The sequence below is a fragment of the Ascaphus truei genome, chromosome 13 (assembly GCF_040206685.1).
Source record: "Ascaphus truei isolate aAscTru1 chromosome 13, aAscTru1.hap1, whole genome shotgun sequence".
Classification (NCBI taxonomy): Eukaryota; Metazoa; Chordata; class Amphibia; order Anura; family Ascaphidae; genus Ascaphus; species Ascaphus truei.
Window position 1 is genome coordinate 11,045,631 of NC_134495.1, and position 13,641 is coordinate 11,059,271.

At 47.2% G+C, this 13,641-nt stretch overlaps 2 protein-coding genes across 6 annotated transcripts in view; both read right to left on the reverse strand.

The window, feature by feature from the left end:
* CABIN1 (calcineurin binding protein 1) overlaps window positions 1-3,269 on the reverse strand; it is an 89,526-nt gene extending 86,257 nt beyond the window's left edge. For 3 of the 5 annotated variants that reach the window (XM_075568473.1, XM_075568476.1, XM_075568475.1), the window contains exons 1-5: window positions 3,140-3,269; window positions 2,246-2,299; window positions 1,873-1,965; window positions 1,663-1,776; window positions 373-507 (exon numbers count right to left, since the gene is read on the reverse strand). In XM_075568473.1, coding sequence (XP_075424588.1) covers window positions 373-507; window positions 1,663-1,776; window positions 1,873-1,965; window positions 2,246-2,248 — 345 coding nt within the window. In that variant the 5' untranslated portion in view covers window positions 2,249-2,299; window positions 3,140-3,269. Of the gene's footprint in view, window positions 1-372; window positions 508-1,662; window positions 1,777-1,872; window positions 1,966-2,245; window positions 2,300-2,431; window positions 2,739-3,053; window positions 3,116-3,139 lie in introns of those variants that run through there. The other 2 variants (XM_075568472.1, XM_075568471.1) reach the window with 2 other exon arrangements.
* Window positions 3,270-6,782: 3,513 nt separating this feature from the next.
* Window positions 6,783-10,500, reverse strand: LOC142464852 (D-dopachrome decarboxylase-B-like). The gene is made up of 3 exons (XM_075568477.1): window positions 10,342-10,500; window positions 7,456-7,631; window positions 6,783-7,146 (listed from the first exon to the last, which is right to left on the reverse strand). Exons 1-3 carry the CDS (start codon window positions 10,447-10,449, stop codon window positions 7,074-7,076), a joined length of 357 nt encoding a protein of 118 aa, XP_075424592.1. The 5' UTR covers window positions 10,450-10,500; the 3' UTR covers window positions 6,783-7,073.
* Window positions 10,501-13,641: the final 3,141 nt, after the last annotated feature.

The window sequence follows — 13,641 nt, forward strand, 5'->3', positions numbered from 1 at the left end:
AGACACAGAGAGAGAGACACACAGAGAGAGAGAGACAGACACAAAGAGAGAGAGACAGACACAGAGAGAGAGAGACAGACACAGAGAGAGAGAGACAGACACAGAGAGAGAGAGAGACACAGAGAGAGAGAGACACAGAGGAGAGAGAGGAGAGAGACAGAGAGAAAGACAGACAGAGAGAGAGACAGAGAGAGAGACAGAGAGAGAGACAGAGAGAGAGACAGAGAGAGAGAGACATAGACACACACACTGTCTTCCGAATGGGTAAGGATTCCCAGAATCAGGGTAAAGACACTTTGCATGCACAGTGCTTAGTGTTAGTAGCAGTGGGGAAGGCCTCTTGGCGTAGGACCTGCGTTATGAACACAATACCTCCAGGTAGAACTCCATAGCAGTCTCCAGGTCATCGCGTTTAGACGCCAGCTGTGCCAGGTTCTTGTACGTGGAATATTTTAGCATCAGGCCCGGGTGCTTCAGCCCTTCCCTTTCATCGCTCGATGGGACAGCCTGAAACCCCAGGAGGGGACAAACGTAATCAAAGCGGAAATCAGAAGAGGAGGCGCAATGGGGAGGGGGATTCACAAAGCCCTGATGAGGGGTATTGTAGCTAGTTGCCACTGAATTGACCGCCCCCTCCAGCTCCAGCTGTACAGTCAGGGTGTGATGGAAGAGTGGTGAGAAGGATAAGATAGTGGCTCTGAATGCATGAAACGTTATTTAATTTGCACGTGCAAGTGTATCTATGCATACAAATAACAATATAACAGCTTACAAAGAACATAAAAGAGAAAAAAACACAGCAGTACATCATTACCTTCCCCAGTTTCCAGCTGGCAGGGGCTACGGTTTCCCTAAAATAAGCGGATTTGGCTCCAACAATCTCGTGCAGGATCAGATTGACACTCAACCTAATTACAATTACATGACCGGCAGAGCTCGGCTCTCTGATTCAGGTCACTCACTGAAAGGCAGTAACTATATAACTCATGACACGGGGTCATCCCTTAAGGTTGAAGGAAATGAGATTTCACCAGCAACAAAAGGAACGGGTTCTTTACAGTGAGGGCAGTTACAATAAGGGATTCATTACCCATGGAGACTGTGATGGCAGATACAGGAGATATCGTCAAAAAAAGGTGGGACATCTTTTTAGAAAGGAAAGGTACACAGGGATATACCTAATAAGTTAACATGGGAAAGATGTTGATCCAGGGATTAATCTGATTGCCAAATCTTGGGAGTCAGGAAGCAATTTATTTTCCCCTTAGGAGATATCAGAAGATGATGTGTCACTGGGGTTTTTGTTTGCCTTCCTCTGGATCAATATACTGTAAGTACGGCTATAGGATAAAGTATCTGTCGTCTAAATTTAGCATAGGTTGAACTTGATGGACGTATGTCTTTTTTCAACCTCATCTACTATGTAACAATGTAGCTATGTAATTCTATAACTCACTGTGTGGCAGAGCTAACACTATGCGTTTCATTTCAGTCTCAGGTACAAACGGTGTGATTTTCAACAAATCATTTTATCTTCCAGCTGTCAAGAGAATCCAGTGAGCGTGGTGACAGGGGGTATGTGTGGGACAACAGCTTCTTCCTTCCAAGAGGCCAGGAGATCCCATGTGTCTCCCCTCTTGCTCTCAGCCCTGTCACACTCACCTCCTGCAGAAGGCAGGTATCCAGCAGCTGGTGATACGCTTGGGAGGACTCATCAAAGCAGTCAAGTTTCTGCAGATCCAAGGCCTTGTGATAAAGTGCGAATGCCTCAGCCTCCTGGAAATATATAGAACAAGTGGCAGGTTCACAGGGGACACTTACAAGTGAGTAACGACGATCAGCAGCTCGCTGGGAGATTAGATTTTCTCTCACCTGAGCTTCTTTTGTTTGTGTTTTGTGGCTTTTAAAGGTTTCTTCCTGCTCCCCCTCCGCAGCGGAAGCTGCATTTAAAGCAGCGATTCGGATCTGGAGGTGAGTGAACATAGGTCAGTGGCCAAATTCTACAGTTTACACCCAAAAGTCATTCAGCTGTCAAACTAAAGCAGGAGTGGCCAACTCCAGTACTCAAGGGCCACCAACAGGTCACGTTTTAAGGATATCCCTGCTTCAGCACAGGTGGCTCGATCAGAGGCTCACTCAACGACTGAGCCACGTGTGCTGAAGAAGGAATGTCCTTAAGATCTGACCAGTTGGTGGCCATTGAGGCCTGGAGTTGGCCACCCCTGAAGCGACCAGGTGATCTCACCATCCTTGGATTATTCAGGGCTATCTGCCATCACAGCCGGGACGGGCTTCCAGTCTAAAAGGAAGAGTTAGAAGAGAAGTTTATCACTGAATATCTAAAATGGAAGCACAGATACAGTGCTTCTCCATCTGATCTGTATGCTTCTTTATATCAGAACTATTTGCATTGTTTTTTTGTCATTTTTACATTTGCTGGTTTCACATTTTGTTCTCATTCTTCTGTCCAAATTGGAGACAGACATTCAGTGAGTGTGATTATCTTCCCCGGAGTGAAATAGCCCATGGAATGAGTGACACTGTTCTTCAATGGCTTAATAACGTCCAACGGGGGAGACTGCCCATGCAACTGAGAGACTGCCCATGCAACTGAGAGACTGCTCTTTCAATGAATGAGTCACATTTGTCAATACCCTCCAATGGTTATGAGTAGTTTGTAATGAGTGTCACTACCTTTGAATGAATGAGATTCCTTCCCATTAAGCTGCCAAGCCATTGGCGGAGCGGAGCCACCCTGCCCGGCCTCCCCTCTCCCTCCCTGCCCGCACCTTCTCCCTCCCTGCCCGCACCTTCTTCCTCCCTGCCCGGCCTCACCCTCTCCTCTCCCTGCCCGGCCTCACCCTCTCCCTGCCTCCCCCTGCTTCTCCTCTCCCTGCCCGGCCTCTCCCTCTCCTCTCCCTGCCCGGCTTCACCCTCTCCTTGCCCGGCCTCACCCTCTCCTTGCCCGGCCTCCCCCTGCTTCTCCTCTCCCTGCCCGGCCTCTCCTCTCCCCTCTCTCTGCCTCTCCTCTCCCGGCCTCCCCGTTACTAAACCTCGGGTCCGGGCCTGACCCGCTTTCCTGCGGGGCGGAACCACCCGGGACCTGACAGGGGCAGAATCTCATCGGGAGGGCACACACCTGGCCGTCACCACGGCAACCGTCTCCTTCGCCCATCCGTGCAGGACCAGCCGCACCCGCCAGCAACGCTGCGAACCATAGGCTAGAGCTACGACTAACGATAAGCCAACCAGCGCTGACTTCTTAACCAGCGCAGCCAATCGCGGTGCAGCACGGTAGCCATGTTTGTACTCCCGGAAACGGCTTTGCCAACAGATGAGTGCAAGTCTGTCCTTACCATGTACTGTACCATGTACAGGAAGTATGATCACCTGTCCCGTTGTATCAGTCGTGGGATCAGTCCAGTAATGCCAGGGTCCAGACCAAGAAACTGCATTTTAATGGAGGGAAATGCTGATTTTTTTTTTAAACATAGATTTAATTGAAATGTATGTATATCTTTATTTATATAGCGCCATGCATGTACACAGCGCTTCACAGCAGTAATACAAGGGGCCAAGGTCAGTACACATGAGATGTATAGTATCAGCCACAGAGCTACCACTATGCTGCGTTTAAAGAGGTGAGGTTTTTAGATAGGTCTTAAAGGTGGAGAGTTGAGGAATGTGTAAAGACGAGACCCCAGGACAGACCCCTGGGCTGCACTCGCAGAGAGATCGATAGAGGAGAAAGGTGTTGGCAGACGAGACACTGAAAGTACGATAGTATAACTGTTGCATGCTTGAAAGGGGAGGGGAAGGTACCAGAGTAAAGGGAGTTGAAAGTGAGTGTGCGGATTAGAGTAACTGCACAGTGGCTTCCCCATTTTTCACTGGGTATTAGAGTAGGAGCGAGAGGTTTGATGAGATGGGAGGGAATGGGGTCTAGATGGGGAAGAGGACATCCGTAGCAAAACGTCCTGTTATAAAGAACTTTATCATGTTAAAAAAAAATCACAGACTGTATAGAGCAGGGGTGCGCAAAGTTTTTTCTATTGCACCTCCCCCATGTGCTGGCTTCGGAGCTCACGCCCCCCTCCCCAGCGACCTGGCGTCAAATGACGCCACGGGTCACGTGCCCCAGTCGCGCATTTACATGACATAACATGACCCGCTGCGTCATTTGATGCCGCGTTGTCATGGTGACGTGACCAGAAGCCGGCTGAATCCCGGTAAGTTGAGGTTGCAGAGACGTCGCGCTGTCCCCCGGCATTTCATTTAAATGCCTCTGCAACCGCCCGCGCCCCCTAGTTTGCGCACAGCGCTGGTATAGAGCAATTGCAAGTAAGATTATAGACACATTAATCCGACTACATTGTGGATATGGTGATATTGTAGAATTATAATGGGTCTGAGAGGCTCTCCATCCAGAGTGACGAAGATTTGAAGAATGGGATATAAATTAAGTACAGCCTGCACTGATAGCATTGCTGTTGTAAGAGGGCTACATGTTATAAGTTAATTTAACTCTAGAGATTGTTGCACTGGATATTATTGTGTATTGTTTATACGTTAACTGAATATAGTTTCACTGACTATTGTTTTTTTTTTTAATTGAATTTAAAGCTGCAGTTCATGCAATATCCTGCATGTGTGTTTTTTTTAATAAATCAGTTCTGTAGTAAGAAAAAATACTTTTAGCATTTTCTGTTTTAAAAAAAACAACTTTGAAAGACTATAGCAACGATTTACATTCCTCATATTTAAAGATGTCGCCAAACTTTGCCAATCAATAGACGGAGAACGAATTGACTGGCAGCTATGCAGTTTCTTAGGTAAGTAGAGATTGCACAACTGCAACTATTGAAGTTAAAAAAAAAACTAAAAAAAACGGGAGCCTGAACTGCAGCTTTAAAAGGGAGCTGAATTCTGTGGATCAGTAAAGTGTAAAATATCACTGGCACAGCATCGTAACGGTTTGACGATTGCATAAGAGCAAAATCACAGAGACTGGCACGAGTGAGCAGACATGTGGCTCTGACTATTTATACTGTGGCAGTGTAGATAGATTTTTAGTGTTCAAAGGTCAGCTTCCCTGAAGCCATTTATAGGGTTAATTGTGCACTCAGAATGCTGAGAGAAGGCATTATTCACACAGGGCAAAATGAAACATCTCTGCTTGGTGTTAGTGGGAGTACACTGGAGTAAGATAGCCAGGGCCCGGAACACAGAAAGCAGATGTACGACCTTCAGTAATTAATATATGCTTTGTGCCTTGTTATAACAAATGTGTCTTCTTACTAACAAGCCTAAAATAAAAAAAAAAAACTATGCTTGAGGAAGTGTGTCCTGAGCAGATGAGAAACAGCTAACCAGAAACACTGTTCTCCGTCTATAACCTGCAACATCTTGCCTGTACTAACTGAAGTTTGGGATTGAAAATAATGCCGCAAGAATAAATATATTAGAACTGCAAAAAACCTGTGTCCGAATCTGTATTTTCACAGGATCTTATGGTATTTGAACACATTTTATTTTCAGCCAGCTCGGAGGAAGAAAAAAAAAGCGAGAGAGGAGAGAGGAGAGAGAAGGAGAGATCGATCAGTGGCAGGCGCTTTGGGAATTGTATTTCTTTATAAAATGTGTTCCATTGAGTTACAGCTTGTTTTCCTCTCATCCTGGGCCCAGAGTTATGACACGGCATAATTATACATTAGATTCACAGACATTTCATGGACATTTAGAAACAATATATGTTATGGGTATATTTAAAAGTTGCAGTTAAGGGAATTATCAGGTAGAAAGGTTTATTTAAAAAAAAAATAATAATGACACATTACAGCAAAGTAAAGGAATTGCCTGAATAAATGGACAAAGATCGCTTTATGGCAGGAATGCTCAACTCCCGTCCTCACTCCCTCCCCCCCCCCCCAAATCAGGTGTTCAGGATATCCCTGCTTCAGCACAAGTGACTCAATTAGAGGCTCAGTCTTCCAACAGCCTCTGATGAAGCAAGCTGTGCTGAAGCAGGGATATGGGTGCACAGGAGATGAGGGCGTGCGTTGTAGACAGTTAGCCACTGTAGGTATGTAGCTGCAATATAGCCGATAGTAGTAGGTGGGGTAGAGTTCTACCCTACACCCCATATCTCCTTCTACCCTACACCCCATATCTACTTCTACCCTACACCCCATATCTCCTACCCTACTCAATATCTCCTTCTACTATCAGCTATACTACAGCAACCAGAAACTACATCGCACCCCCTCATCTCCTGTGCACCCGTATTCTTGGAGGAACCCGGCTTTTCCTTTTTGGAGGTTGAGTGGTTGTGACAGTTTTGTACTATTTTATCATTAGTATTTGTATTATTTTTTTCTTTCTTTCTTTATATATTGCACTGACATCTGCATGTGACTCCAACCTTGAACTGAATTGAGCCCCCCCCCCTGCAGTAGAGAATAGTGCACTGCAGTTCCCCTGGGCACGAATGGGTTAGTATATGGAAATGGCAGATTTGCATTAAGGAAAGGCCTTTATACACTTTGCAGTCAGTTGCAGGTTCCTCTGGGAATTAAAGGGTTCAAGTCAATTAACCCTTTGTAGCTCGCACATAAATGAACATTGGGAAATAGTTTCACGGCTGGAAGATGGGAGTTTGTATGAGAGTTCTCCTTCAACCCGGAAACTGCGCGACGTGACATCATGGCGAGCTGAATCAGCGCTGACATTTACATCTGCACAAACTGGAAGAACACGCGGAGAATAAATTAGCGGAATACCGGTGGAATTATTGGTACTGACCAGCTTTATTCTCTGTACACAGCGTGGAATTAATGGAATCAGCTCACGTATCGGTCAGCAGAGAAGGTCCCATCCTGATGTTCTTGACTTCCCTTCAACTCGTGGACTTAACCCATTCCATGCCAGAGCGAAGCAGGGATGGCCCCTGGCACATAAGGGGTTTGTATAGGATGAGCATACAGAGCAGGCGACGGGAAAATGACGAGTGAACGTGCAGGGTGTCCCAACCCAGGACAGTCACATCCCTAGAAACTTCTCCCTTCCGCTTGTGGTCACAGGAAGGTCATAACCGTCCTGTTCTTCCCGATCTGCCATGGCTCCAGGGGGCAAAACCGCAGCAAAATCCTTCAGGAAGAGGGGAGGCAACAAATGGGTTACAATGACAGTAATAACATGTAAACCACACACGTTTTTGTAGGAAAAGGTGATCAAACCCTCAAAAAAGGTTACACTTATTTGTAACCACAATAAAATAATGCAGTTCTCCTTCACAGTCTGTGCCCAGCCGTAATCAACTCAAATCACTGAAGTTTCTCGTTGATCTCTAGGTCCTGTGAACACAAGCATGTCTGAACACACACCTCCCCCTAATCTATGAAGGTGCACTCAAGTATTTGTATAATGTCTGCACCGATCCCCCTCGCTGCGACCCACCTGTCCTGTCCGAGCCCCAGCTCCCCCATCAGGAAGTCGAAGAACTTGGCGCTGTGCTCCTTGTTCTGCTCCGCGGTTCCCACTACCCCGATGGAGGAGACAAGCAGCTGGGCGCACGGAGCCGGGGAGCCCCCCACCAGCATGGTGACCCCACTCCTCACCGTCACATTCACCCTCTGGGAAGGGAAGACAGAGGGAGGGTTAGAAAAGCCACGGCCCGACACAGATGCCAGAAATCTCAGTGACCAGGTGACACGGGCTGTCATTTAACCTTTTGCAACCAGGAGCGGCAGGCGATGCATTCTGAAGCCCCACTGGCAACAACGTATCACTTGTACTATCTCACTTTGCAATAAATACTGGAGTTGCAATAATGTGGAAGCCATCAATTATTTGTTAAAGAATTCAATGAATTTAATAATATTTCCAATACAACTCAACCGTGCACAGTAAGAAAACAAGGCACAAGCTGCTTTTATTAGAAAGACACACACACACACACACACCAGTAACAAGGTCAATAGGAGAGCAAGTGCTACAAACAAACTGGGTTTCTGACCTCAGCTGGGTATGGGAGAGTACATACAAAATATTTAGGGGGGAGGAGGGCTTTACAGGTTGCAAAACTGGGGGGAGAAAAAGCATCTGATCATTAAAGGAAAATATTCTACTGGAAACCAGTGGGGTTCCAGTGATAAGAGGTGCAGCGGTTTTGCAGCAGGTAGTCTGGTAAATGGCACATGTAGTGTTATAGACAGACTGCTCTTGGTGCAGAAAAAACAGCACATGCCCATTAGCAGGGGCGGCTTGAGCAGATGATGTGTTTTATTAGAACCCTGTATACTTAAATGATTTGCATAGGCGCCACAATACCCTAATTTTCAACAGTGTATTTAAAAATAATAATAATAAAAGAAAAAAATAAAAGATTTATATATGAAATGTTACACAAATGGATGCTTCTCAACCTTACCAGGGAAATGTGCTAAGATTTCCCACAAATGCAATTCTAGTTTGGAGTTGGAAGGGAGCGATCCAATTGTGTACACCTCATGTGAGTGAAAAACGTGAAAAAGCACTGATGCAATATGTAATCTTAAAATCAATAGTTGATTACAAACAACTTGTATATATAGAAGTGAATTACTTATACAGTACAAAAGTGTTGATAATAGTAAAGTACAACCAGGAGGTATGTAGATAGTTGTTCTTCCTTTCAGATGTGTAATGGCACCACTCTGCTTTCACATAAGGGGACTGTTCCAGATATTCAGCTCCCAACAGGGTATATGGAAAAACAGAAGACACAAAACGGCCCAATAGTGCAGATTGCAATTCACTGGATTTATGTCAAAAAGTAGTAAGAGATGTACTCACACTAAGTACAAAGATTCTGTACATATATTGGTATCTTTAGCATGTAAATGCTCACTGTCTTTGCGGTGTGCGCTCCCGAGTTTTCTCCCCCTCTCCTCGCTGTGCCGCCGGCGGTGGCGTGTGACGTCACGTCCGGTTCGCGGGTGACCGCATCAGATGGAAACGGACAGCAACCAGCAATGCTGAGGGGTCTGCGGGAGCGTCCTAGCTTTCGGCGTCTTCTCTTGGAGGCAGCTGCTGCAAACTCGTTGGCTAGAGCCAACGAGTTTGCAGCAGCTGCCTCCAAGAGAAGACGCCGAAAGCTAGGACGCTCCCGCAGACCCCTCAGCATTGCTGGTTGCTGTCCGTTTCCATCTGATGCGGTCACCCGCAAACCGGACGTGACGTCACACGCCACCGCCGGCGGCACAGCGAGGAGAGGGGGAGAAAACTCGGGAGCGCACACCGCAAAGACAGTGAGCATTTACATGCTAAAGATACCAATATATGTACAGAATCTTTGTACTTAGTGTGAGTACATCTCTTACTACTTTTTGACATAAATCCAGTGAATTGCAATCTGCACTATTGGGCCGTTTTGTGTCTTCTGTTTTTCCATATACCCTGTTGGGAGCTGAATATCTGGAACAGTCCCCTTATGTGAAAGCAGAGTGGTGCCATTACACATCTGAAAGGAAGAACAACTATCTACATACCTCCTGGTTGTACTTTACTATTATCAACACTTTTGTACTGTATAAGTAATTCACTTCTATATATACAAGTTGTTTGTAATCAACTATTGATTTTAAGATTACATATTGCATCAGTGCTTTTTCACGTTTTTCACTCACATGAGGTGTACACAATTGGATCGCTCCCTTCCAACTCCAAACTAGAATTTTATTAGAACCCTGTCTGCTATCCCTGGTGGGATGAGAGAGAGGTCCCCACAGTGTGTGTGTATGGGGGGTGGTCCCCACAGTGTGTGTATATGGGGGGTGGTCCCCACAGTGTGTGTATATGGGGGGTGGTCCCCACAGTGTGTGTAGGGGGGGTGGTCCCCACAGTGTGTGTATATGGGGGTGGTCCCCACAGTGTGTGTATATGGGGGGTGGTCCCCACAGTGTGTGTATATGGGGGGGGGGTCCCCACAGTGTGTATATATGGGGGGGGTCCCCACAGTGTGTGTATATGGGGGGTGGTCCCCACGGTGTGTGTATATGGGGGGTCCCCACGGTGTGTATATATGGGGGGTCCCCACGGTGTGTATATATGGGGGGTCCCCACGGTGTGTATATATGGGGGGTCCCCACGGTGTGTATATATGGGAGGTCCCCACAGTGTGTATATATGGGGGGTCCCCACAGGGTGTATATATGGGGGGTCCCCATAGTGTGTATATATGGGGGGTCCCCACAGTGTGTATATATGGGGGGGTCCCCACAGTGTGTATATATGGGGGGGGTCCCCACAGTGTGTATATATGGGGGGGTCCCCACGGTGTGTGTATATGGGGGGGGCACTCACCTCCTTGGGTTTGCCCAGGATGGAGGCTGCCGCACAGCAGAGTTTCTCAGCGAAGCCCCCTGGGACGCTCCCCTGGGGGAGGCTGGTGTCTAGCTCCAGGAAAGGCATGTCCTGCTCCGGCCACCGTACAATGAGCTGAGCGCCCGTAGACCCAGAGACCACCAGCAAGGGGGCGGGGGCTTGTGATTGGCTGAGCCCTGACACACCTCCCGAAACCAGCAGGCTGAACTAATAGCAAGTCACGTGGCATGGTCTATTTAACCCCTTCACATCCAGAGATGTCAACAATGTGTTTCCTCCCTGGCAGTGAAGGGGTTAGTAATTCATTGCAGGCTGGGAAATCTTTTGAAGGAAACAAAGTTCTTCACATGTACAGACCTTTCCAAACTTCACAGGTCTCTTCTTCCCATGTACAGACCTTTCCAAACCTCACAGGTCTCTTCTTCACATGTACAGATCTCCTCAAACCTCACAGGTCTCTTCTTCACATGTACAGACCTTTCCAAACCTCACAGGTCTCTTCTTCACATGTACAGATCTCCTCAAACCTCACAGGTGTCTTCTTCCCATGTACAGACCTTTCCAAACCTCACAGGTCTCTTCTTCACATGTACAGATCTTCCCAAACCTCACAGGTCTCTTCTTCACATGTACAGATATTAAAAGGTATCGCACCAGGCGTCACATGTAAGTGCTGGGAGGTACAGGCTAACTTTGCCATTTTTACGTTGCTTGCCCCTCCAGCACCAAAGGGTTAATTTGACTATACATGTGTGCCCTGTGTATACATACCCCGTGCAGCTCCCGCACCCTTCCCTGACTGGGGCTTCTACATTACTTACTGCCCCCAAAACTCGAACACACGGAGGGAGAGTTTAACCCCTTCTTGTTGCTGCCCCCCGTCACCCAGCTGTAGGAACGAGGGGGCATCATTAGGATAAGGGTGTTTTGTTTTAAACGGCAAGCGCCATGTGCTATACGACACGTCATTTAACCCCTTAACTGCCAGTGTCCCTTAGGCTTCGCATATAGCGCAGGCGTGGCGTGCGATGGGCACCTGTCTGAGAGATCCGTGCACTGCGATGGGGAGACGTGGCCGTGACATCACCAGGCTGGTTTGCCCTCATTGGCTGAACCGCTCCCGTCGCCCGAAAACAAAATAGTCTGTTCAAAATTCTGCTGCGCGCACTATAGCCGCCCTGATAAAGCCGCTGTATTTTGTTCGCGCCGTCGCACGCACTATAATCGCGGCCTTATAGTGAGGCCCTTAGGATAGGAGCTACAGCAAAGCAGGGAAGTGTCCGTTATAGCAGCGGTGCGCAAAGTGGGGGGCGCGGGGTTTACAGGGGCCCCCGCACGCTTCCTGAATACATTTAAATTAATGCCGGGCGAGCTGCAGGGCCTCTGTAAACTTCTACTTACCTTGTTTCAGACACTCCTGGTCACGTGTGGCCATGGCAACGTGGCATCAAATGACGCAGCGGGGTCATATGTCGCGTTGCCATGGCAGCGTGATGTCAACACCAGGATGTCTGAAGCAAGGTAAGCACGAGGAGAGAGCGAGACACACGGCAGAGGGGGAGGGAGGCGCTCAGGGGAGAGAAAAATTAAATACAAAAGAAGGATTGCGCTCACCTGCCTTATAGTGAGGACATATTACACAAGGATTTCCCTGGACATAACCCTAGTTTATCAATGACCTGTTTTACCTACAAACATCTTCAAATGTGCATCAGTACTGCAAGCATGCGGGAGAGAACCATAAAGCATGTCTGTTTCAAAACTACAAGACCCCTGGCGCCCATCTGCATGTATGCCCAGCCTGCGCTGACCATCACCCGGGACGAAGGTAATGCACCCTAAGTAGCCCCCAGCACATTATTGTAAACCCCTTAGAGCCGGGAAGGGAGGGTTACATATATAGTTAGGTGTTACACACGCTGAAATGTGCCGTGAACATATGCAGACAGACTAATTTCTTACGGGGAAAACTTGCTCTGAGTAAGTTTGTTTGAGCAGCAAGTGTCCAGAACGCGCTACTTCTGCAAAAGTAGCGCAATGAGGTCATCCCTCTGCTCTCCCGGCTCCCACACACAACCGGGGACAGGGAGGTGGTGCTGAAGAGTTTGTGTACACACATGCGCAATTATATATTTAATGCCTTGTCTCACAGGCTCTCTCCTGTGTCCACCACTAGAGTGAATAAGGGGGATCCCATGGATATCCCACTAAAATATTTGTGCATCAGAAGAGGCACTTACCCTTTTTCCTCCTTTAAAAGCCTTAACATTCAGCATCAGGGAGTGGGACACTGCTTTTAAAGCCGTTAGTTTCTTCCTTTTTATTTTTGAAACACACAACACCCCACCCAGTAAGCTCAAAATCCAGACCACGCCATCTATATTTATATCAGAAAGGGCTCGCCCTACCCACCTTTAAATAGCAAGTCCGAAGATACAACTGTGAGTGACCAGTCTATTAAAACTTCCTCTATCAGAGGGGGAAAGAACTAGCACGGGACAGGGGCAGACCTTGTTATGGTCTGCAAGCTTATAATGCTTTGGCCAAAGAATTTAACCAAGTGACTGTAGAGGGAGAGGGGGTTGGCCCAGTATTAAAGGGGTTGCACCCCATATGGCCACCCCCTGACCTCACCAGGGAGGCAAGGGGTTAACTGGACTGCGGTCCAGGAATGTGGCTTACACCTTGTCATGTCATAAGTCCTGTGATCAAAAGTTAACTGCCCTGATTGTTTACCCAAACACTAGGAACCAAGTCCTGATCAACAGACTCTAATTGTTACCTGAGGGCGGAGGCACATCAAACTGGAGTGGTTTGTAAGTGTTATGTCTACACCTACAAACAATGAAGCTCCTGACAGATACTTCTTTTGGTAGATGGGTCATCACCCCTGATTTAATTATGGGGCTACAGAAATAAGATCCTCAGAGTCCCAGTACACATGGGCTAACTAGCTGGGGATCATGGGTTAATCTGTGTCTCCTCATTAGGGATTGGATACAGATAATTGTTCACCAATAGTCTGTATTCAATGTTAAGAATAGGGTTACACAGGTATATAAACTGTGTCAACCCTACAGTTTTTAGTTCTTCTTCTGATACCATCTTGAATGTGACCGGATTGCTGGAGAATTGCTAGCTGATACTTCTCCATCCCCCAACCCTAAGTAAGTGTTACCTTCTTGCCTGTTAAATTGTACTATATTGCTGTGTTCACCTTTAAGGAATAAATATATTTTATTATAGCTAAGCCTTGTTCAGCTCAACCCAGATATTTGG

What these genes read in the sequence shown, in the direction of transcription:
- LOC142464852 (XM_075568477.1), bottom strand. Translation starts at nt 10,449, where the DNA reads ATGCCTTTCCTGGAGCTAGACACCAGCCTCCCCCAGGGGAGCGTCCCA. An exon ending in TCCTGGGCAAACCCAAGGAG is followed by an intron (nt 7,632 to 10,341) that starts GTGAGTGCCCCC and finishes TTCCCTTCCCAG; the next exon opens with AGGGTGAATGTGACGGTGAG. An exon ending in CTGGGGCTCGGACAGGACAG is followed by an intron (nt 7,147 to 7,455) that starts GTGGGTCGCAGC and finishes CTCTTCCTGAAG; the next exon opens with GATTTTGCTGCGGTTTTGCC.